This window comes from Clavelina lepadiformis, chromosome 2 (genome assembly GCF_947623445.1).
Source record: "Clavelina lepadiformis chromosome 2, kaClaLepa1.1, whole genome shotgun sequence".
Taxonomy (NCBI): Eukaryota; Metazoa; Chordata; class Ascidiacea; order Aplousobranchia; family Clavelinidae; genus Clavelina; species Clavelina lepadiformis.
Window position 1 is genome coordinate 16,668,799 of NC_135241.1, and position 24,775 is coordinate 16,693,573.

The 24,775-nt window shown below is 34.5% G+C and overlaps 3 protein-coding genes across 5 annotated transcripts; 1 reads left to right on the forward strand and 2 right to left on the reverse strand.

Annotated features, from left to right (window-relative positions):
• Window positions 1-1,477: 1,477 nt before the first annotated feature.
• On the forward strand, window positions 1,478-11,324 carry LOC143445541 (protein fem-1 homolog C-like). Of its 3 annotated transcripts, none has more exons than XM_076944705.1 (10): window positions 1,478-1,604; window positions 2,094-4,393; window positions 4,538-4,724; window positions 5,009-5,201; window positions 5,283-5,462; window positions 5,573-5,779; window positions 5,867-6,055; window positions 6,144-6,303; window positions 9,222-9,351; window positions 9,441-11,324. In XM_076944705.1, the coding sequence occupies exons 2-10, from the start codon at window positions 4,241-4,243 to the stop codon at window positions 10,220-10,222; spliced, it is 2,181 nt and encodes a 726-aa protein (XP_076800820.1). In that variant the 5' UTR covers window positions 1,478-1,604; window positions 2,094-4,240; the 3' UTR covers window positions 10,223-11,324. The 3 variants fall into 3 exon arrangements, with proteins under 3 accessions (XP_076800820.1, XP_076800819.1, XP_076800821.1); XM_076944704.1 differs by having other exon boundaries at window positions 1,533-1,604; window positions 2,067-4,393; XM_076944706.1 differs by having other exon boundaries at window positions 1,544-3,820; window positions 4,313-4,393.
• Window positions 11,325-13,556: 2,232 nt separating this feature from the next.
• LOC143446031 (uncharacterized) lies at window positions 13,557-19,154 on the reverse strand. The gene is made up of 6 exons (XM_076945477.1): window positions 18,532-19,154; window positions 18,005-18,127; window positions 16,793-16,849; window positions 16,475-16,585; window positions 16,084-16,251; window positions 13,557-14,373 (listed from the first exon to the last, which is right to left on the reverse strand). Exons 1-6 carry the CDS (start codon window positions 18,601-18,603, stop codon window positions 14,314-14,316), a joined length of 591 nt encoding a protein of 196 aa, XP_076801592.1. The 5' UTR covers window positions 18,604-19,154; the 3' UTR covers window positions 13,557-14,313.
• A 1,271-nt stretch (window positions 19,155-20,425) lies between these two features.
• On the reverse strand, window positions 20,426-22,005 carry LOC143446030 (acylglycerol kinase, mitochondrial-like). The gene has a single exon (XM_076945476.1). It carries the CDS (start codon window positions 21,884-21,886, stop codon window positions 20,555-20,557), a length of 1,332 nt encoding a protein of 443 aa, XP_076801591.1. The 5' UTR covers window positions 21,887-22,005; the 3' UTR covers window positions 20,426-20,554.
• Between the last annotated feature and the right edge of the window lie 2,770 nt (window positions 22,006-24,775).

A 24,775-nucleotide genomic window follows, 5' to 3' on the forward strand; every position in this document is an offset into this window, starting at 1 on the left:
AGTCTGTAATGGAATGATTGGTTATTGTTGTTAAACTTGACTTTACCAGTCACTCCAATACAATCTTTGATTGTCTGAATGTTTATTGTCCTCGATATAATGAGCCTCAAGGTCGTTGTTTGCTTATTCAATCCTAGACTCGATTGTTCAGCTAAAAGCTGATTGTCTTGTGAAGCCGACAAGCAGAGTTGTCTGACTTAACACTGAGCTTATCTTAGATTGTACTGTTCAGTAGTTTGCACAAATTTGTTGATTGTATAAACTGGTTATATTGATTCTTCGTTATACGATTACAAATTGACAGAACATTGGCACATCAACAGCACTTCATTCAACAGTCAATGTAATAGCATTTTGGCTTAGCTATATTCAACTGCATTAAATTGTTGATTGCTGATTATACCCAGACTTGTTACTTCGTACTGCCATACGCTAACAAAACTTATTTTCGACAAACTGAACGCATGCGAAAAAGGCGAAAATATTACGTCACAACAATGGTACAGGAAGTGATTGTGGCTCGTGTTACTCTTAGCTAAAACGACACACAAGTACTAGAATTGAAATCTCACATAATCTGTATATTAGTTTTGGTTATAATCACAATATTATCACAAGTCAATCTAGTAACTTATATTTTTTGATGGAACGATGATGGCGCGCAAAATAGTGGCTCATTGACAATAAAATCGAGAACCTTTGAACTAATCCTTTTGTAATAATAAAAACACGAATAAAACCGACGCTGAAACCGAGACTACTAACATTAAGTTTGATAGATATGTAATGAAAAGTGGTGTATGGTACCTTAACCTGTAAGGTTTGCCCACTTCCTTACAAAGTCTGTTTACTTGTGTATATCTCAACAGTGAACTTTGATAGACTTCAGCAATAATAACACAGGAATGACAACTGTATAATCTGATTATATTGAAGCTTCATTGAACGAATAAATCAAGATAGAACATTGTGACAGCAACAGCATAAAGACATGTTGCGGCGTTGAACGTAATAGCCAAAAGACTGAATAAATCAAAATGCACACACAGTAAGTACGAAGCAATCGACTACGTCACGCAGTGTTATGCTTCGCTGATTCGCTAGACGAGAATTCTATGTCGTACACAATTTTATATTATATTAATTGATATAATTATCACAGATACTATAGATGCAACTTCAACTGTGCCTAACATTTAACTGTAAAGTTCAATTCTTTCAAAAAAAACATTTATTTAACCGTCTTAATTGATTATGTGACATTGATAAGAGAAGTCATCATTTAAAACCGTAAATATAAAATCTGCCAAAAAAGTCGTTTCACGATTCAAGCATGAGTTTGAGTTGTAGAATTGCAAATGACGCCGTTGAAACGTGTCACATGTCCAACTGCCCGCACACTTTATTTGAACAACTGACGAACCACAACAATGTGAATGAAAGCCCAATGGCGTCACACGGTGGATGTCTTTATACGTAATAGGTCTTTATGACGTCATTAGTTGAGTTGAGGAGTGATTCTTGTTGTTCATCAGCTGACGTCTTTCTTTTTTGATGAGTTGAAAGACCCAGTTTTAGCTGGCTATTTTATGAAGTTGACACTGGTAAGTTGCTAAGCCTCTTGTCTTAAGCTAACGGGAATGGGACAAAATGGATGTTTGCAAGCCTTTAACTTTATGGTTTATTTTGGAAAGGTATAGGCTACAGGGTATAAGCTGTGTCTGTATGTTCTATAAGTTTTGTGTTCATCGTTTAACTTAGACCTGGACGTGGTATACGTAGCCTGGGCCGATGTTATGCCAAATCCTATCCCCCTGACCTGTACCCTCATTGTGACGTCTTTAATTTCATTCTGATTATTAATTTAAATCAGCAAAGAAACAAGTGCTAGCGCAGTTAGAATATTATGGGATCTAGTATACGTACAAGTGCACAACCAAAGGATGCCTTTGTATACTAGACCCCATAATATTCTAACTGCGCTAGCACTTGTTTTTTTGCTGATTTATTTCATTATCAAACAAACAACTATACTATACTCAGCAGTCAACCATATTTGTACCCAGCACAACTCTTGCAGCCTGTATTATTAGAAGCTGCCAAGAACTCAGCCCTTAGAAGAAATGAAGGACTAAGCGTTCAGCATGTTCAGTTCACTCGGTCAACAGCTGCTGCTGGTCAGGCTCCTGATCCTTTTCTTCTGAGCCAAAACCATGATCAGATTTAAATCTATGACGTCAAAATGGAGGGACAGGTTTTGGCGCTATACCAGCTCATCAAAGATGCCAGATATTCTGAAAGAAATATTTCACTTGATAGATTGATTATGCGTATAAATTTTAAAGCTTAAATGCTCAAATCATAAACATTGGCAAGATTGGAATCCTAAATCTTCAGCAAACTAGCCCTGAGAGCAAATCACTATGGAACACAATGAAATTACCTCTTTTTTTCGTGTAAAAATGAGAGTGACAAACCTATCAGTAGAAATCTGCCAATTACCATATTGCGATTTTTTGACTTTCAATAAGCGGACGCCGGTGAAATAGTCACTTGGAATGTCTAAATGTTTTGGTTCATTGAAAAATGATTTTTTATGTGTAACTGAAAAATTAAATGAATTATAGTTGAAATGAAAATTAATTGAAAAAATGAAAAATGATTTGTAATTAAGAAATGATGGTACCTGTATTTGAAAAAATGGTTTTAGTGGTTGTGCTAGTTATTATCAGCAAGTTATTGCCATTATTATTTTCATGGATGCGTTAAGATTGTTTTGGCTTTGTCACCTTTATGATATTTCATGTATTAGTGTAATGCTAATTAGCAAGAGGCATTAATTATGATTTCATCCCCGCTGCGTAAATGATGAAATATAAATGTTGAGTATATTATAAACAAGACAGTGGGCTTCTTGTATTTTTTGCAAGGAGTTGTGAGATAATAGAAACGAAATTATCATGTAATAGTTCCTCAATACTCCAACCTGATATAGGAGGGTAATAAGTAAAGGTGACCCCAAGAAAAGTACATCATTATAAATGTGGTTATATGCACTTGACCAAAATTTTATGCTCTGCTGGCTCAATTTTTAAAACTTGGTTGATGAATTAAAATTGTTTAGACATTATTTTCACTCCAGGATTTCATTTATCTTTGAAATGGGTAAGATGGCCAAGTTAACCTGCCATTGTTGTAACACTATTTTATTCTAAATCTTAATTAATTATGCTGTTGGTCTTATTCAATTCGGTGATGATCTTATTTCATTATTTTTAACATTTTTTGTTTATTTTACTACTTAGAAATTAATATGGGCGCCCACTTGCTGGGAGTCACTTTGAGATTGGCAGCTGTACTTCGGAAGTACCTATGCTTAGCAAAAAATGAACCGATGAACGACGGTATTAATATTCGGTATATATATACTATTTCAAAAAGTATATAGTTGGTACTTTATAGGTACAAAGTACTAATGCTTTTTGTATAGCGAACCTGTTGCGAGCTCAATTTTTGTCCTTTTCATTATGGTCCCACTACAGGTGACTCTAGGCCAAAACATATGCGACCTCATGTCTTGCCACTTTGTTCAGCAAATTTTTATGAACATTTGAAAATTTTCAGAACTTGGAAATAATCACTTTAGAAGTAGCAGGTACTGAAGCTGACTAAAATTTGTTGAAAGAAATAAATTGATACAGGAATTCGGTACTGGAAAAGTACCACAATACAGCAATTCGTTACTATAGTACCACATTACCACCCACCTCTGGATGTGGTCGTGCACCTCTTACACTAGACTCCAAAAATTATCAATTAGGTAACAACATACTTGTAATTTCTTCCAAATTTTTCAATATAAGCCATTCAAATGCCATCTAACCTTTCTTATTTTTTATTTAAGTTATTTTTTATTTACAAAAAGTACTAGCCAAGGATTTGGTTTATGAGTTGGAGTTTGTTTGTGTTGGGTTAAGTAAGTAGGCTTGGTGAATGTTAATACAATTGTTAAAGAAGGCTTATTAGCTGCTTTTAATTTATGACATTGTTATGATGCTGTGGATGTCAAACCTAATTTAGTTTCTTAAAACTGTTAGAAACCTGTTTATATAACCTCATTATTATGATTTTGCTATATTTGTATTGATATTTTTTTTGAATGCTAACCAGTCTAAAAAGAATTTACTTTGTAGTATTGGAAGTATATATTGTTAAATATTAATTAGAATGCTTGCATAATATGTTAGATTTATTTTACTTCTGTAGATTTATAAATTGTGATAGGATATTAGCTTTGTATGTATCTTTGAAGGAGATGAGTTCTTCAGATTTAGAGATTTTACAGCAAACAATTTTTACAGCAGCAAAGGAAGGGAAGCTCAAGCAGCTAAAAGTAGGTTCTTACTGAATGTAAAAATTCTGCATTTTATTTGTGATCATAATTACTTGCTTTAAAAAATACATCACTAATGTAATTACATTACATTCTTAACTACTGGCATGTTTAACTAAATGTTGCTCTAATAACGTGTTTCAGAGCTGTTTGGCCAGTAAAACGTCTTCACAAGTGAAAGCATTGACATCTACTAAAGTAGAAGGTTCAACACCACTGATAACAGCTTCAAGGGAAGGCCATTTAGAAGTTGTGCAGTTTTTGATTACCAAATGCCATACTGATTTGCAACAGCGTGGTTCTGTTGTTTTTGATGGTGAAACCATTGAAGGTCTGAAATATAGTTATATATTGTTTTTTTGATTGGCTTTACAGTATGTAAATCCATCATACAATTTCTCAGAGATTTAGTTTAGATGTAGGTAGGTTTAGATGTAGATGAGCTGTAGGTTTTAATCTATGCTCATGTAGCCCTGTTTAACTTTTGACCTGATGCAAGCAATTATTTCATTATTTAAAACCAAATAGCCTTGCAGACAGAGAAATATGATGAAGGATTGATATGTATCTTGTTTTATAAGTCTGATTTTGAAATATCTCTTGATTACTTTGTAGATGCTCCTCCACTGTGGTGTGCGGCCGCAGCTGGCCACTTTAACATTGTAAAGTGCTTAATTCAACACAAAGCTGATCCGAATTGTACTACTCAAACAAATTCTACCCCACTCCGAGCAGCGTGCTTTGATGGTCACATTGGAATAGTGAAGTATTTGCTTGAACACAAAGCAGACTTTGAAATTGCAAACAGGTTTGCATTAGTCTATCATCGTTATTCTCTTAAGTTCCGTGTTCATTCACTATATTTCTGTTACTTCATGTTCTTACGCAGGCATGGACATACCTGTCTGATGATCGCCTGTTATAAGGGACATACTGAGATTGTAAAAACACTTCTTGAAGCAGGAGCAGACGTGAACCGATGTAGCATCAAGCATAACACAGCATTACATGATTGTGCTGAAAATGGTTGTGTTTCGATTGCCAAAATGTTATTATTACACCATGCAAGGTATTCACTTTGCCTTTATTTTCTTTAGCTTTCAGTGGTAATTTGTTGTTAGGTATGAAAAACTTGATTTTTCAACATATTTATGTACATACTTTGTTTTCTTTTTTCAGAATGCAAAAGGATAGTCATGGTATGACACCACTTATGACTGCAGCAGTGGCTGGCCATGAACAGCTTTCTCAATTTTTTTCGTCACTTGATGACATACCCAAAATTGAACAAATTCATGCTTATGAGCTTCTTGGTGCCACTTATTTAGATAAACGGCATGATTTGTCAAATGCATTCAAGTTTTGGGAAAAGGCATTAACACTACGGTTAGTTGAGCGTAGAAAGTAATTCTGCTTCTTAGATTGTCTTTTCAAAAGATGATAAGACAATTTTCAAACAAGTGTGTTTTACAGTCAAGCAGCACCAGAAGCTGAGATACCTAAACGAGAGCCTATTCCAGCATATGGTTATGTAGCTGAACCAAATACACAATCCAAACTACAAGAAATTCGATCGAGCCCAGAGAAAGCAAGGATGGTTGCTCTTTTAATTAGGGAAAGAGTTTTAGGACCTAAACATCCTGACACATCATACTTCATTAGGTATGTATGCAAACTTGTTGTGGTGTTATTGTTTTTTGTTGGTCATGGATAATGTGCTTACAAGTAATCACCTTTATTATCTTTTTAGGTATCGTGGGGCTGTCTTTGCTGACTCTGGCAACTTTGAAAAATGTGTTGCATTGTGGATGCATGCTCTCGATATGCAAAGGAAAAACCTTGAGCCTCTTTATCCCATGACATTAAGCAGTTTACTCTCATTTGCAGAGCTGTTTAGCTTCATGGAACAGGTAAAGTTTTTACTTTAATGCTAATAACTGATTAACACTCTAAATAAAAATTGAAATTGTGCATACTTATAGTGAGAGTTAACAAATAATTTTTAATGTTTTCTTGGCAATACAGTTTTATATCATATGATAAATAATTATTATGTACACGAATAATGTACATGAATTCCTCAGTACCTCTGCAAGTTCGTCAAAAATTAGTGTTGCATAACTGCACAAGTGTACAACGTTGCTGCTTTGGCCCATAACAATTGGTTGTTTGAGGTCATATGAAATGCTAGGCTTGGTCAGGAATGGAACCGTTTTGGAATAATTACTACCAAATATGTTTATATGTTTCCTGTTATTGATATGATATACAATAGCACTTGATTGGACTAAATTTTCGTAATGGTTGATGAAACAATATGCCATTCATATGTGGATGTAAAAATAATACAAATGACTTCATGGTATGATGGCTCAGTGTAAATTAATTGTAGGAAAATGTTGCAACTTACTCAGGGGTTAAGTCGGTCAGTAATAGTCACTGACAGTCTGCAAGTTACAATAAACCACTGAAATTAATGCCAAAAATGGCATCGAATACTCCTGTACTAGTTTAAAGCTATTTATAGTACTTAAGTCTGACATACGACTGTCTGTGCTTTGCTTAACCTTATTACGACATGTGATGTCATGAATGCATGACAGCTCAATGAACAAGTGACTGTCACGTAATTAGCACTTCCGTTGTATAACTTGTGGACATTCTCCTGCCAAAAATTTAACGTTTCTTGCATGTCGATGTCTTTTATCCCAACGTCATTTCAAAATGTTTACAATACGGTAGCATAGTTATTACTTGGTTTTCTTACATGTCAGAGTGAGCACTTAGTAAAGACCCTTTTAAGAATTCTACTATTATGCAAAACATAGAGCATGAGTCACTCAGACTGTAAAGTAAGCCATGTCTGCTATGACCTATTTTGTATTCTTTTAAGTTTTAACTGTATTTGACATTTGATGACTCATGCAACGATGGGTTGATAGATAAACTTTGTAAAAGCCACAAAGGAACAAACAATTTTTTTGACATGACAAGTAAAAGATAATCACTTTTCTATCACACCAACACTTTGTAAGATTTTTGATTTAAAAAGGATATACAGTATATATAACATATAATTTATATACCCTACTTTGAGAATTATATGTTTTAAGTAACTCAGGTGCAGGACTATATACTTTTATTGCTTCCTATATCTTGCTTTGTCGCAAGTTTTGATTGTCATAAATCTTTTTGGGAGAGATTGAATTCTTGTTCATTTATCATATACATTTGTGTCTCACTGAAATTGTTTTGGCATTAGTTTGACTAGACTTAAGCATGTTTGCGTTGCACTTTACTTATGTTGATGAGGTCGGGTATGAAGTTTTATGGTCAGAGAAAACTTAGCTGATGACTATATTTTTTTGCTATTGTTTATATCGCTTTTCGAAACTTTTGCCATATTATATATATATATATACTAGTTCAGTTTCAGCTCACTGGTTTTCAACCATGTTATTGTTTTGTATTAGAAATTAATGGTCAGTCAATGTTGTTTTGTCAAGTGTAGAAGTAATTTTCACCATCAATTATTTTGAAATTGTAAAAAATTTATTCAATTGTAAACATGACTTACATTATTCCTGTCAAAGGTAGTACATCCATTTTGTAATGCCTTTGGTGAAAAACTTTCATTTTTTCAAAACACTACTGTACTCAATGTTTAAAGTGAGGGGCAATCCCAAAAACAAGTTGGCCTTAAATCAAAGAGTAGTTATCAGTAAACATACCGGTGAAAGGATTTTTGATAAAATATGTAGTGAGTGAGCAGTTATTGTCAAAGTTGTATCACAAATTTGGCCACCTATTATGATGTCACAATGTAGCAACAGTATTCCTGATGACCGGGGTTTGTATTAGATATGGTAAGCTAGCTAAAGTGTTTTGGATGGAATAGGTCACCATAGGTAGTTGATTTGTAGCAGGTAATGTTTATTTTCACAAGTTGACAGTACATAAACTTGTAAAGCATTCTTTTTTTACCGCAGTTACTGGTACCAGACTAGGCTAGAACCAACAGCCAAGACTGAACTGTATACTGTAGGTTAGCATTTACATTAACCAGTACAAATATACCAACGGAAAGCTAGTTTAGTCTTATTCAATGCAAAATGCTCCTGTTATACACTAAGTTCGCTATAGTTATACTTATACATATTACTCTTTACTTGTCTGTCACAGCTCTCAGAAAACATTCTATTCTTGCTTGATCCAAATACCTAAGTCATCCCTATTGTTTGTTTTATTGTGACATAGTAAGAACCACCGTTTTCGTCATAATTAAGTGATGAATTTGCGTTGGCAGATTTTACTTAAGCATTTGTTCCATATTATGATCTGGTGAATGACTTAAAATAACGTGATGTATTTCATGGCCAAATGCCATGGTGATGTCCTTTTTTGTGGTTGAAATTGTCTTCAAACGAAAATATCTCTGCTCTTCTCACTGGCTGGTTTTCGAGCATCATCAACATTTAAGCTTGCGTTTTTTATACCTTAAATGTAGCGCATTGGTAAAACTATAAACTGACAAATAATCTAATGTAACGTGTAATTTTGTGCAGCATCACACCCACTTGAGTTCCACGAGTTGGCCCTTTTAAACAAAATATATATATTTGTGCTTATCTTACCAGCTTGTTTATGAGAACACCATCTGGAGATTTAAATTTTTGTGTTACTCATTTAATGCAGAGCATCATTAACATTACATTGTGTCTCTAAAGTCTTTACAATTAAACAAAGTAAACATGTAAATAGATTTGTGTTATAGGCACCTTGCATGATAACATGAAAAGAATTATAATATAATGTCTCTTTCATACAGAATCGCTCTCATATGAGCTCAACCGTACCTAAAGCAAATGCTGATCAAGTCTTAAGTGTGTTGCAAAGAGCAGTTGATGAAATCGACAGAGGTTGTAAAATGGTTCAGAAATCTTCTCCAAATGATAAAGGTTGGTTTTAAGCCCAAAAATATTGATCCAGAATACATTTTAACTCATTTTGTCCTCATGAATTCCTTTATTTGATTTTTGTTTATTAGAAGACAGAAGTTGTACCACCAAGAAATCCTCCCGAATTAGGAGCATTCGACCAGACATGACTTACAGGAATATCGCCTCATATTCTCGTTCATCTCCCTCAGTATCAAGCAGCCGATCGCTTGGCAGCGGCATGCCACGTAGACCGCAGTCTAACCACCACAGTTCATCCACTTGTTGCTCGATTTGTGAAGCTAGTAACCAGCGTGTGTATAGAGCAATGGTTATCACTTTACATCTAAGTGCTTTGTCAGAAATTGTTCTTCATGACAAGACCACCATGTCAGAAACAGCAACAAAAACCGCTGTCCGAAAGCGAAATACTCTTCTTTATCGACTAAAATCAATCACTGACCACTGCGACCATACTTTACTGCACTTAGCCTCCTGCGCAAGGGCGTGTCCTTTGGGACGCTATCCAGTTACGAGGTTTCCAAATGCTAACGTGATCAAGGTCTTGCTTACCTGTGGATACGACCCAAACGCGAGAGACTGTGATGGAAAGACTCCAGCACATTTAGCTGCGGAAACTAGTCGAGATTGTAAATCTCCTTTAGCCATTGACGTGCTAAACCAGTTGTTAGATGGCGGAGCACATCCTGACTTCACTGACAAAAGTGGACGTACTGTTTTGGATTTTCTTGGAAGTAAACTATCCACAAAAATCAATCCGGTACACCGTATGTCACTGCAGTGCCTTGCTGCAACTGTGCTTAAGCAACGTGCCATTAACTACTATGACTTATTGCCAAAGAGCCTTGCAGATTTTGTGAAGGCCCATTGATGTTTTTTGGTATGTACTGTATTTTTGATTATGTACTACCTTTACCCTGAGCAGTTTGGACAGACATGGTGGTGATAATGAAGAAATATGATTGCTCGTTTCTAACCAGAATTTGCATTTTTAATGTTATTCTATGTTTTTTGTTTGCTATCTTGTTACTGTAGAGCAGATATACTGCCACACTGGTTATGTTGTACCATAATTGATTTCATAGCATTAACTGTTGGCACTTGTGGGTAGGTGTGAGATACCAACTTACAAAATCATGTAAAACTTCCAAGTAATCACACTTGAGTAGTTGCCAAGTTTCATTGTATTTTATGCCCTAGTAAATTGCTTTGTGCTTCTCCCAGTTTTGTGGTGCTAATTATTAAGGCTTTGTTCTGTTTTACAAGAAACAAGCTGTGTTACAAGCACTCCATTAACTGTGTTTTGCTGTTATACTGCTAGACCTACCAACATTTAGTAACTGCTTGTACTAAACTTGACATTGCGTGCTCTGTAATATGTGTAAAAATGCAATAACTACAAAATCGTTTGTGTATAACTTGCCTGTTATGCATAAACTGATGTAATGGATTATAAATACTTCCAAGAAAGCTATATTTCATTTTTATTCCTGCTTTGATTCCGGAAGTGTCAATCCAAATGAAAATGATTGCCACTGTTACACTACATTTATGTCTTTCCGAAAATAGTTCCTGTATGACTAGTTTCTCGTTGTCGAATTGGTTGAATGAATTGTTTACAAAATTTGTATCGATAATGCATTTCATTATCCTATCAGTCACATTGCATTAAATTTATCATATTTTACTTGAAAGTACTTGTACCCGACTGATTTGAAAAATTCTTGTTTGTGACCCCCCCGCCTTAATAACTTCCCTTTCAGTCTGCTTTTGTTGCACTGCTGTTCTTTTTTCCACAGTATTACACCATTGGTCAAAGTTCCTTCAATTCAATTTTCTTTTAACACGGTTTGTTAATTGATTCTAACATGGAATCAGTTGGCTAAAGCTGCTGAATTTCATGTACTTTGCCTCTTTAAGTTCTTTTAAGACTTGTGTTACTTTGGAAATTAATTACATTTGTGTAATCAGTTGCTATGCGCAGAAAAATCCAGCATTGGGTTTACTATAGACAGTAGTCAAAAAAGCATATATTAAAAAGTGATTAGGCACACAAGACACAAATAGAAAAATGTATGAAATACATCCCAGGCACAAGTTGGTGCTCTGTTTCTGTAACAATGATCCTGAACTTATGAATATCTACATGCCATGCCAGGTAAGCACAATGCAGAAAATATAGTTATACTTACTTATTAAAAGGTTTATTTTCTCACACCAAAATTGCTTTTGTATTACTGAGGGTGAATCTTTGCGATATTTAAGTGTTGTGCTGGAATAACACAGTTCAAGTTAACATGAGGTTACAAAGATGCTTTGCGAAATCTATTTTGGCACAATGCAAACGAACAGAAACTAGTGAGATGAAGAATCAGCTGTATTTACAGATAAATTTTGAATCCTGTTAACATCCTTTCTGTGAAATACCCCTTTATGTTATGTTATGGTGTTCTGGCGTAGGAGTGCAGACTAATAATGCCATTGACATCATCCAGAAACGATGAAGGTAAATTGGAACACTAAATCCAAAAAAGTTAAAACTGGAAGACAAACAATAAAAGTTATTGTACACTAGTTTTATTGTTAAACTCAAGGAAGTGGACAGTGCTGTAACCAAGTCATTTTTTAAGACTTGAGTCAAGTTAAAATATAATGCAAGTCAGATCAAGTGATGCCATTGGCTATACCTTTAACCGATCGTTCGCAACGAAATCAAATGTCTGTAACTCAGTTGATCAATAAATTTACAATTAAGATTTAATGACTTGCGTCATATTACTTTCTGAGACTCGAGTCAAGTCAAGTTATTTAAAAACGTGACTCGAGTCATTACAACACTGCAAGTGGAGCTTACAAACAACACAGAGATAACAAAGAGGGCAGCAAACAGTAATACAAAGTAAACAAATGCAGGAACAGTCTCCATCTTTCCTGCAATTGTCTCTGCTATATTTAAGTTGATAACAGAGCAAAGCATGCACCAATGTAAAAGAAAAAACACCAAACAAAATTGTTGCAAAACCACAACTTCCATTCAAAATAAGCACTTGCTTACCAGAATTTAGTATATACAGTGGGACCTCGTTAATCCGGACCCCGAACAACCGGAATCCCCGCTATCCGACACAAAACTGCCGGGAACGGATTTCTTTCTATGCATTTTACCCCTTTAATCCGGAAACCCCACTGTCCGACTCCGACACAAAAGTTTTGGAACAAATGTGCTAAATCAATAGCAATAAAATTCGATAAACCGGATTATTAACAGTTAAGCGAAAATGATTCACGATTGTCCTAATACACTATGTACACTGGGTAGTTAGTTGACGAAACAATAGCCAATTATCTACGCATAATAACGTTGCGGTCTTTATTGATTCAAAAGTACAGTACTGTACAGCATTGCGCTTTGTAAAAAATTTTAGCCGCACAGCTTTTTAGTCATACTATGAAATACTGTACAGTATTTTAGAAACGAAAAAATAAATTGTTCATCAACAGTAACAAACAACGCTTCCGCGGTCGCAAAAAAATACGTACATTACATCGGTTGAGTGCGGCAATCTATTGAAGACATACTGCTGCAACTCAATCGTGCTATCAGCTTTTGATATCGCATTGCGCAAAGATTGGAAACAGGTCAAAGAAAGTTCAAGACTGCTGGTCCCGCCGGAATGCTTCGCCATGCAAGAGCGGTTGTCAAACCGATTTGCGGCCGAATGTTCGTCACTTGGAGAGCATTCGTCTTTAATACGGTGGTTCTGGGGTTCGACACTGGGTCGGATCATACAAAAAATATAATTTTATTTTAGTTGCTGTCCAGCCAGAAAGTCGGTACTTAGAATTGGAGTAAGGTGCATACTGCGTTTTGTACACGGTGCTGCATTTGCAAGATTGATTGATTTTTTACTTTCCGATAACCCGGATACCCCGCTAAACCGACATTTTTTGACGAAACGAAGTGGTCCGGATTAACGAGGTCTCACTGTATTTTAAAGAATTTAAAGAACATGGATAATATCATGTGATACCTGAGTCTGAATGTTGAGTCAAATAACTAGCAATGTTTTCACGTTTAATTTAACATTTATGATATTCTGAAAAGCTAATTGCATGTTTGACTACCTTTTTGTCCACAACCACAGACCCCAAAAGAAGATTTGGCAATTGTCCCATGTTTTATAACAACCTATCAATTCACTAAGTTCATGTTCATAAAAAATTTTATTTGGTGAGAAACAAAAATTGCACACAGATTAGCAAATTCACACAATGGGTTTACACAAAATGACCAATACTGTTTATAGTTAAAATATGAGACATGAAACTGTTCATTGCAATTAGCAAATACACTTGAAAAATAGAACTCAACTCTCATACCAGTTAGCAGGATTTTATACTGGGCAAGATAGACAGTATAGCCCATTTTTATCGAAAGCAATGCGCAGCTTACATTTTTAAGCTAAGGCAAATAACATGGCTGCAATACCATTGTTGAAAATTAATTTAAGATAAAAATTGAAAAATCTAATACATAACTAACACACACAGTATAATGCTTTGCACCAGACGTATTTACATGTCAGCATTCTTAAACTTAAAAATGAAAGTTTATTTAAAAACTAACAAAACTACTTGGGAGTTGTTGCAAGTACTAGCTATAACCTCCGTATGCTACATCTTAACACTAAAGTTACTTTATAAGCTGCGTGCTCACAATGGTTTTTATGCAAGTACTTGCATACTTGATATTAAATCCATAAGCATTTGTTGCACATATTTTGATAGGACGAGATAAAAAGTTAAATCCTGCACAAAAGCAGTTTTACACTCACAGAGAAATTTTAAAGGTAACATTGCCTGACATCACTGCTTACCATTTTAAATATTTGTGTCAAAATATGGAAAAAAGATAAACACAATAGACCACTCAAGGTTTGGTTAGCTTTGAAACATCAATTATTATGAACCATGTGGTTTGGGGTTGATGGCAGTGTATAAGACTTGCGGGTATCCCATACTCTGAAACAAATACAAAATGTATGATAATAAATGTATATCCAAAGCAGTCAGTGAAATGGTTTAACTTAAGAACTATATATTTTTCCTAAACAATTGACATTTTTACCAATCAATCAGCAGTTAGCAGAGCAGAGCATGCTCATAATCCCATATTATTTTAAGAGCAGTCACAGCTACAGTGCCTTTTTAAAAATAAGGAGTTGTATTGGTAGCTCAGTTTTTTTGTGCATTATCCGCTTGCATTAAATTATCGTTACTTTTCTTGGCACAAAAACGCTGTGAGCAGAACAACTTTCATGAATATTAGGGGTATGCCACGAGAACGATTAAATTCGAGTTTGTGGGACCCAAAATATTATAAACGTCCAAACAAATCCCGAATCTATTTGTCTCAGCAACAAATGATACATTTTTATAAAAACATTGCTTTTCATGTGACGTAATTGCTAAAAAATAATGATAAAACGATTCAAAAGCAAAACCCTTAAGTAAATGACCTTCACCAAGAAATGTTGACTGTAGTCTAGGTTAGCCATGTAAATAGATCATCATTCCTTACCAAAGTCGATCACTTTTGAAGTAATATATCTGTTAACTTGAATCTTGCACACAAGCGATATTCAGCAAATCTATTCATGTTTGTGTACAGTTTGAAATAAGTTTTGCATTAAAACACAGAAATATGATCAGTTTTCTAAATTGCGTCAAAAAGACATTAGCTTTAATTCGTTTAAAGAAGTGTACTCTTTTTTTTATCAAGGAGCAGAACTGAGGCAAGGCTTTCCGTTAAGAGCAAAAACAAAAAAAATCGTTTTTTTTAAAAGGTGGCTGCCAAGCTAAGGCAATTAGCATCATTCATCTGACAATGTCACAATATGAAATACAGTAGAATCTCGGTGACGACCACCACGGTTAAACAACCACATTTTTTCAGTCATAAACTTATCATATCTGTGTACAACTGCACATGCAGACAAGTCCTTGAAAAGCTACCGCCTCGGCTTCCAAACAGCAACCGTTTATTTCTCAGTCTCAAATATTGAATTATCATGTTGTTAATTACCTCACTACTGTAACCAATTATTATTTGTATAAGCTAGTAACAAAGTGAAGTTTGTACATGCTAATATGGTATACCTTTGTACCTCTAAAACTATCTGACAATGTTTTCTAACGGAAAAAAATAGGTTGATCTTACCAATGGACAATTGCATTTACACTTGTGCAGCCAAGAAAGCCAACACTGTATTGTAACACAAAATCATCTTAGTGACACCACCTTCGTAATAGTTATACTTTTTGGCAGTCCCAAAATCGTTCAGAATAAAGCATATTTATAGTGTATACGGTTACATGAAATTTTTCTGTATAAACTTGAGAAAAAGAAAAAATAAACGATTTAACTTGTGTGTGACTGTGGCAACTACTGTGATTCACAGTACAATCAGTCTGTGCGTATTTAATGTATTCTTGAAGATAACACTTTGTCTTGTTCAAAAATGAGGTTTTGTTTCTAACTTGAATGAAAAATTAACAAAACACTTAGTGCGCATATTTCAAACACAAGCTTAAACATAACAAAATATAGCGAAAAAAAAAAAATATTTACAAACAGGTGCCAGGTCGTAGAAAATGTACCCATATAATATTATTGCAACCTAACATATGAATGCTTGCATTTGTAAAGTTTAGAATATGCTGGCTACTTACTTGGCTCCTTGGAATGCAGCAACTGGCACAGGTAGCATTATGCAATCCCACAGGCTGATATGGAGAGGAGCAATACATTCTTGAAAAAACAAATGTACTGCGCACACATAAAGTAAGTTGGGCCATGGCAAGAGAAAGCATGAACATGTGTATGACCAACAAGGCTAGCTAAAAGCAAAGAATTAAACTTCAGTACTTAGGAATAACTTTACAGCAAAACTCCAGGTGCAAGACACTGGTTATTTATTTATATTTATTTATTTATTTCAAAGGCATGAGAAGTGGGGACATTTTTACATTTTTTGATTATTGTTGTTCTGCATTGCTTGAATATCACACTGTAAACAATGCGGATTTAACTTATAGTGAAACTAAAATATTAAAAAAAAACCTGATCACGATAAGGATTTGCTAAAGATACGATGAAAGCAATAATTTCAATGACGACAAGAACAAAGATGAAAAAACTTGCAACACCGGAACTAATCATCGTCCATGTCACCTGCAAAAATTAATAGAAGTTCTTAACAAGAAAAATAATGAAAGTGTTTTATTGGTTTATTGATTCACTGTTTTCATTGAAACTCTTGACTGCATATTCGAATTTTCATATCGACCTGTACTTGGTGCAAGGCAAAAAATTAAGAAAAGGAATTTCATTAAAAGTGTTGTGAAACCGGACTGTCATAGAAAAGTATATTTGACTCACTGTTGTTGAAGTTACATTTTTCGATGCAGCAATGCTCATCAAACCTGCTGGAAAAACCTAGAATATAGTGTAAAATTGAATATAGTGTATATAATATAGTGTAAAATTATGTGTTCATTAATTTTAAATTTATCATTTTGCCATATATGAACAAACAAATGCCATATATATATATATACGAATAAACTTGATACGTAGTTTTCATAAACCTATCTACCTCGTATAACTAAAAATGGAAAGAGTTAAATCATAGTCCAAGTACTCAGCCAAATATTAGCAGCTTCCTATATTTGGACAAGTATTGATTAATACTCAGCATCATGCATGGAGTAATTATATTCTGCATATCTGCACCAAGAGTTGTATAAAATTCTGATGGCGTGAACAAAAAATTAGCTGAGAAGTCTTACAGTTACTGTCATGTTAAATACCACAATATTCAATTACCTTGTTGCCATTTTACCAGAACATGTTTTATTGTTTCAAATACCAGGTGTTGCCAAAAATGATGTACTAACACATGCATCAAAGATAAAAATAAATCAATCACCATTGATAAATATATAGATGAGTAAATTCTTACACTTAACAAATTTATCTATTCATAAATGTAACAACCTTTCATCAGATTAAATACATGCTAAATCCGATGATCATTTGTATTCACACTCAGCTCAGTGACACTCTCTTGTAAAAAATATTTTAATATCCAAGGTGAGAAAAGCGTCCATCCCAGTGTCAACACATGTTTCAGTGTGGCAAAAGTGTCTCTTAAACTTAACTATAACTTCAACTTAAGTCAGCATGGGTTTAATATTGAAAAAAGTATCAGTAGTACTGAAGGAAGACGTCACAATGCTATGTGTTATTTTCTTGCTTTATGCCTACCTAGTTGTCCAAGCACTTTAAATTACCTCTCCATGTCACAGTAATTTTCATTGACGAAATGCAAATTCTGTTTTGTATTTGTATATCACATCTTTTAGGTCATTAATTGCATGAAGAGAGAAGGATGATGCTAACCGTCACAATACAATGAAAAGAATGTGTTGTAGTAAATGACATTGTGATGTTATAACCAAGTATTCCATCTTGATTGAGTAATACTCAGACGCAATAAGTTCAAGTAATTTCATAATACTTTCCATTTTTATTTCAAGGTAAAAACTAAGTGATAATAACTATGCATCATACAGCTTTATGTATAGATACCCAGATGTTGCACCAAATTCCAGCAGAAACCATTGTGATTGGGGAGTAGCAGCAATATGCAGCAACACACAGGGAAACAATGCAGAATATAATCAACAATACAGCGAGCACCAATTGAGCAATCTAAAATCACAAATAGTATATATTGCATAAATTACAAAGCAGTGTAAATGTATGACTAATAAAAATTACATTAAAGGCATACTGGTCGCAGTTCATAAATAAAAGTTAACCTTAAAAAGTGTTGTTTTTACCAAATAGCACCATCTAACAAACGGATTTCCAAGACCGATTTATTGGTACCTCAAGTCCTACAACCTTGCTACTACTAAAGCGTGCATGAAATCAAGCGAAGTAAACTGACAAGTTAGTTTTTATAACGAAATTTCTGTAAATATTCTGTGATAAAACATCCGTATTTTTCTTGTATCTTTACATTTTCTTGAAAAGTGTAACAACTTTTAAGCAATGTTTACAAAAATAATTCACTATGCACCAACTAAAAGTACATTTGTATGCAATCTTACCCCGATCCCTTTGAATGAATACAAAATAGCATCTTGTTCTTTATTTCTCACACTCACATCTTGCAAAGACATTTCGCATTATGAAGCAGAAACAATGCAGTACAATTTTAAGCTTTTGTTTGAGATATAAAAAATTTAACAACAAATCGTTATCACATTCAATTTAAAACTGAATAGCAATTTACTAAAATATCCAATCCAGTTGGGACAATATTTTTAGAAATTAGAGCAGATAAGCAAAAAACGGATAACTGGATTCTTACATTAAGGAGATAAAACAACTCTTTTACACTTCAAGTTGCCTTTCGATTAAGAAGCCATCCCAAAATTTTAACATGAAGTATATATATATATATACAGGATTTAGTTTGTTACAATGAACAGCAAGTACTTTAATGAGAAAAGGCTATTTCAGACAAAATAAATAGCTATAACTGCAGAAGGCTTCACAGCTTGTTTCTTTTACTGTGTTGTAAAGTCGCTTCACCGGACGACCTGAAAATCGTATGATTAAATTAAATCGTATGATTGATTAAATTAAGTATGAATAATGAAGAAAGCATCTATACTTCAAAGAGCACAATCAGTAGAATTGTTGCAAGCCTTTTTCCATCAGAACATGTCATTTTTATGATGTTGGAAGAGCTTTACAGTCTATTTCGAAGCAATTTCATCGGTATAGGCAAAAACTATTTCAAAGTGACTAGATAATATTATTCATTACAGTGTTCATGTTCATTGGTTTGGTTTACTTTTTCAGAAATTAATTTAAGGTTATTTGTAACAAACTGCAGCATTGTAAAAACACATTTTAATAATAATTTGAGCATATTCGCTATATGCCTTCTTTCACTGGATTCATGAACATTCGCATGAAATGAGCAGCAAACTCCACTGTGTTGGATTTCTTTCCTAATGTACAAGTACCACAAACCAGTTCAGATTCTTCAATAACGTTTAAGTTGTTTTTATCTGACAACATTGTTTCATCATGGTTAGATTTACCCCATCATGACCTTCATGTGTTTAAATCTATCATAAGACAACAAAATGCTTGAAAATTTTGATCATAATCAAGCAAAAATATAAGTTAACAGTCTTATAATGTTTACTGCATTCACCGGAAACATTAAAACTACATGGTGTGGTGTGCATTAGAACTTTTCCCTAACAACGCAAATATGATGGTCACCAAACAAACTTTACTTCAATTTGCTTTATACAACACTTAGCAATTTTATTTGTTTTGAGAAATAATAAAAACTTTAAATTTGAAAAAAATTACAACAATACAAGAAAAATTTTTATGACACCAATACCATATAGGAGATTTCCAAAATGTTTGTAGCACGCAAAAAGTATGAAGATTCTACATAGGTCTACTCAATATAATACAATCAGTAAAAGGCATTATTATTTTTATTGCAACAAGTAATTCATTTTTGATAACAAAATTTATCTTAAAAAAGGCACAGTTATGGGAACTCACATGGCGCCCCAGTGCGCCAATATTTTTATAGTTCAACTCAAAGAGGATGTTATATATGATTTTCCTCTGGAGCCTCTCCTTTTATCTGCGATATATATATGGCATATTCATGATCTGGACTCACGGCTACGATAATCTTGTCAAATCACTTCACTCTAAACATTCCAGCATTTAATTGACTTTGGTATGGTCAAAAACAGAAGTCTCCTTCTTAAATTAAAGCAGAAAAATTGTGGCCGCGCAGAGCTCTATACAATTTCATTCCGATTTCTTTGAATGAACACAGACCGTCATCTTGCTCTTTGATTCACACCTTCTGAAGACATTTCGTATTGAGAAGCTGCGACGGTGATCATAGACAATATCACAGTATATTACCTAACTCCAATCTGTCATTTCAAATGCCTAAAATGTAACATTACATTAAACAAGTCATCACCACATTCAAATTAACCATGAAAGGTCACAGGACATTAATATGCTTAAAGCAATAAAGAATTTATTGGCAATTTCATAAGATGCATTTATTAGTTGCTACAACTGTGTACTGATATTGGAACAAATCATTTTTATAATGTTAGGAAAGAGTTCAACTTTGCAGGTCATTGCTTCATAGTCTTCATTGTCTATTTTGAACCAAACTTCATCGGGATTGGCAGGAGTTATTTCAAATTGACTGGAAGATATTTTTGTTAATTGATCAGAGTTTGGTTCATTGTTCTTAAAATAATTAGGACCATTTGTAATAAACTGCAGCATTGTAAAATCAGGTTTTTCAATAGTGATTTGAGCACATGCACTAGCCCTTCCTTTGTTAGGGTCATGAACATTGGCAGAAGCAACAAATTCCAAAGTTTTGTAATTTTTTCCTGATGTACCATAAACTACTTGAGATTCTCCGTCATCTTCTATGTTGTTGTCATTCGACAGCTGTGTTTCACTTGCATTGACCCCTGCATCATTGGATTTGCTCCAAATCCAGTTAAAAAATCCTACAATTTTAGATCCCAGAATACTGTTATTAATATTATCAGGTGTAGAGACAGGTTTTGTTTCCTTGGCAGGCACCACCACAGGCTTAGGGCCATTATAGGATAACTCCAGCTCGCGAGGGGTTTGGATTTTTGATCGAAATGAAGCAAATACAAAAGTCATATACTTTTTTAATGGACCCCAATACCAATATTTGTCAGTTTTCCCTTGAGCCTCACTGTATGATCCCCAACGAATATCTGAAACTGCATAAACAGATTTTCCAGTATCAGCAGTGACTTTCATGACATCAACCGGCCTACATGTAGACTTGAGAATATCAGAAGTTGCTGTCATAATCCATTGGGCAGTATTGCTTGGATCACATTCAGTGCACAACTTGCGACATAATGTATTTGTCTTGCCAAGTGGTATCACACCAATTGGGACACTAAGCCAAGTCTTGAAGTCAGGTCTTCTCATTAAACCAGTTATCACTTCGCTGACAGTTCCATTTCCACCAGCCGCCACTATGATATCAGATTTTTCTAAAACTGACATAAGTTGTTTAGCTTGGCCTTCATATTCCAATCTTACCAAATTAATATGGCAACCTGACAGCTGTAGAATGGGAGCAGCATTTTTTTCAAATAGCTTGGAGGCTTTTCCATTATTTGCAGCAGGATTTAGAAATACAGTAATAGTCTTGGGTTCATACAGCCAGTGAACTGGATCTGTCCCATGATGAGTTACACTATGGCACACAGCATGCCGAAAGACATGATCATTATGTTTACCACTCAGCCAATATCCAAGGTATCCACAGACCAAAGATCCAAAAATTGATTTTTTGGGATTAGTTTTAACTACTTGAAAAAACTTCCTCATAATCATTTACCTGCAAAACTATAATTTCACAAAACGTTATGGCTTTTAAACCCAGAATAGTAAATCATTTGACAACCATCAACTGTCAATATTTTGAACGTTGATAATGTGAAACAATAATGCCAATGATTACAAAAGAGCTATATTTTCAAAAAAATATGTAACCACCAGCGTTAACCAATTACGTTTTTCAAACCAGAAAAAAAAAGTACAACGGTAAGCAATTAACAAAAACTAAAGTTGTGGAAATGATGGGGAAAATTGAAAATTGGATATTCATAATCAATACACCATAAATTAAAACTAACCACGTGGTAACTTCATGATATGATCGCCTTATTCAAATTATTTCGACTATACAAGTTCTAGCCTAGCACATCACTTGACACTCTGTTTTTTTAACTTTGGCTTGGCTAATTACACTACATTAAAACTAAAATAACACATCAATCTTTGTTTATTATTAAGCGTGGATATACCACCCTAGCAGGCTAGGCAGGCAAGGCAAGGCAAGGCAAGGCAAGGCTAGGCAGGCTAGGCTGGCTAGGGAGACTCCCTGGTAAGGTATTTAGCAAAGTACGATCAATACAACATCGCAATATGATCATAGAACAAGGTCTGCACTCTACAACAATCGGTCTCATTTCATATGGACAGGTAATGTTTTCCACAATAAAATCCCCTAAATAAGGAATGAACAAAATTATTTCTAAAAAGTTGAAAAGTGAGGTTATATCCCTTTTTATGTTGATAATTAAAAATAAGAAAAAGGTAGCAGATGCTGACTTTAAAGAGAATTTACAGTTTCTTGTTGCTTTTCATATATTTAATTGCAATCTAGTATTCTTTTAGCAAAGATTTTTAAGAGTTATAACTTATAATGATGGTGGTGCTAACAACCTTTAAATCAAACAAGGAAAATTATACGTGCATCTGTTTATTTATTTAATAATTTGTAAATTTTCAACATTAATTTCAAAAATATTTTTTATACTTACTGCCATTACTGCCGATTGCTTTAATACATTTGCAGAAATTTAAGTCTGGAACGAGTTACTGAATTAAGAATTCACCACCAGCGTCATTCGACTCATCAGTTTTGGAAAAAAGGGGTTTCCTTTGAGCACTACCATCTGTTGGACGACATTGACAACTTTCTCTGTTTTTCACTATTAAAGTACCAAAAAGAATTCGATATTACAACGAGAAGCAATTACATCACATCTTCCAAAGATTCACTGGGGAACAATTTTTTTTTATTTTTTGTTGCATAAAATTTTTTTGCTGTTTATTTGATATATGAAGTCCGTTTCATTCTACATGCTCTATCTTTTGTGACTTACTTTTCACAAAAGAAAATGTTGGTATATTTTCATGATATTCCCGGATTGCTTTTACAGTTAGATGCTGCATCGTATAATCCGACAGAATTGCGATTATTCCTGGAGAGCTCCAAGCAGTCTCAAATGTGTTCTGTTACGTAAGGGGAAACGTTTTTGGAGGAGTGCCCATTGGCCATTTAGTAAATTTGAAAGAAACGTATGACGACGTAAAATATGTCATGAACTTGCTCAAATATCATGAGCGCAACTGGACTATTTTTGGTGATCTCAAAATGATGAGCTTTCTTCTTGGCCAGCAACGAAATTTTACAAAGTAGGGAAGGGTGGGGTAAAGCGGACCACCTAAGGCTTAAATCGTTACAATTCACTGATTTCACCAAAACATTTAACTTGTTTGTTTTGAGAGTTAACTCTAAGGTATTTCGCTAATTTTTGAAGTGCCCTTTTATTGATTGCTTGCTTTCTTACGTAAAATTTTTTTGATTTAAAAGCACCTCCAATAGTCCACTTTACCCCACCGTAAGTTTTGAGTAAACAAGGCAATTTGTTCCACATGCTAGTTATGTAAGTAAGTTGTAAGCTAGTAAGTAGTTAAGAAAGTAATCGCAATTCACCATCAATTTTTAAAAACATAATTCACAAATAAAGTTGCCATCCTCTTCATTACACCCAGAGCAGGCTTCATGCGCCCATCGCATGCATTTGGAGCACTGGATCCACCATCATTCTCGGATGATTTGGAATACATTTCGTTGCTGTAAAAGCATTTTGCATTTACATTGTTATCACTTTCATCGACTGTGTCCTTCTGCTGCATTGATGACCTGGAAACCTTAGCTTTCTTCATAGAACGCTTTTTCGATGAACTTGTTTTACTGCTGTTGCCAGATACCGCGGATTGGTTGCAGCCAACTGCTTCTTATATGGTGAACTGGTTAAAATAGTAGTTGCACCTCTTAGGCTTACTCTTTTTGCGAGTGTGAGCTGCTTTCGGCATAGGAAGCAGTTCAACAGGACTTATAATTGTGAAACTGGAATTTGCATCTTCAGGAGAGGACAGTTGGGATAACCTACATCTATTGGATGTGCAGGTAACGATTCAGGCATCTCGGGAAGACCAGCCGCATCTAAGCCAATATTTCTGCCATCACACAAGTCAATGCTAGTTGAACTAACATTAACGGAGTAAGATTCGGTGTTGGTTGGAACAGGATCAATATGGATCAGGATCATAGGTCCACTTTACCCCCACCCCTTGGTTACTATTATTTTGACTGTTGGCCAAATTTTGGCTAGTTAGTAGGCCTAAGCGGAATAAACCTATGTAATGCGTACGTGATACAGTAAAACTCCTTTCTACCATTCAACCAAACTTCTACCTTATGCATGTAAAATAAAATCTAAGTTACAAAATATACCTTTGAATAGATCAGAGAGTACAAAAAATGAATTCCGTGCCTTTTCTTGCCTTTTTTTCCACGTAACCTCGAATAATGGCGTGTGCAACCACGTTATGTCATGCTTCACTAAACTTAGTGGTATCCGCGCGGTT

Bases quoted from the DNA above. Each gene is read 5' to 3' on its own strand.
- LOC143445541 (XM_076944705.1), top strand. From the start codon at position 4,241: ATGTTAGATTTATTTTACTTCTGTAGATTTATAAATTGTGATAGGATA. The intron at 5,463-5,572 runs GTATTCACTTTG...TTCTTTTTTCAG, and splicing joins TTATTATTACACCATGCAAG to AATGCAAAAGGATAGTCATG. The intron at 6,056-6,143 runs GTATGTATGCAA...TTATCTTTTTAG, and splicing joins GACACATCATACTTCATTAG to GTATCGTGGGGCTGTCTTTG.
- LOC143446031 (XM_076945477.1), bottom strand. From the start codon at position 18,603: ATGTCTTTGCAAGATGTGAGTGTGAGAAATAAAGAACAAGATGCTATT. The intron at 18,128-18,531 runs GTAAGATTGCAT...TTGTGATTTTAG, and splicing joins ATTCATTCAAAGGGATCGGG to ATTGCTCAATTGGTGCTCGC. The intron at 16,586-16,792 runs GTGAGTCAAATA...TAATTTTTGCAG, and splicing joins AAAATGTAACTTCAACAACA to GTGACATGGACGATGATTAG.
- LOC143446030 (XM_076945476.1), bottom strand. From the start codon at position 21,886: ATGATTATGAGGAAGTTTTTTCAAGTAGTTAAAACTAATCCCAAAAAA.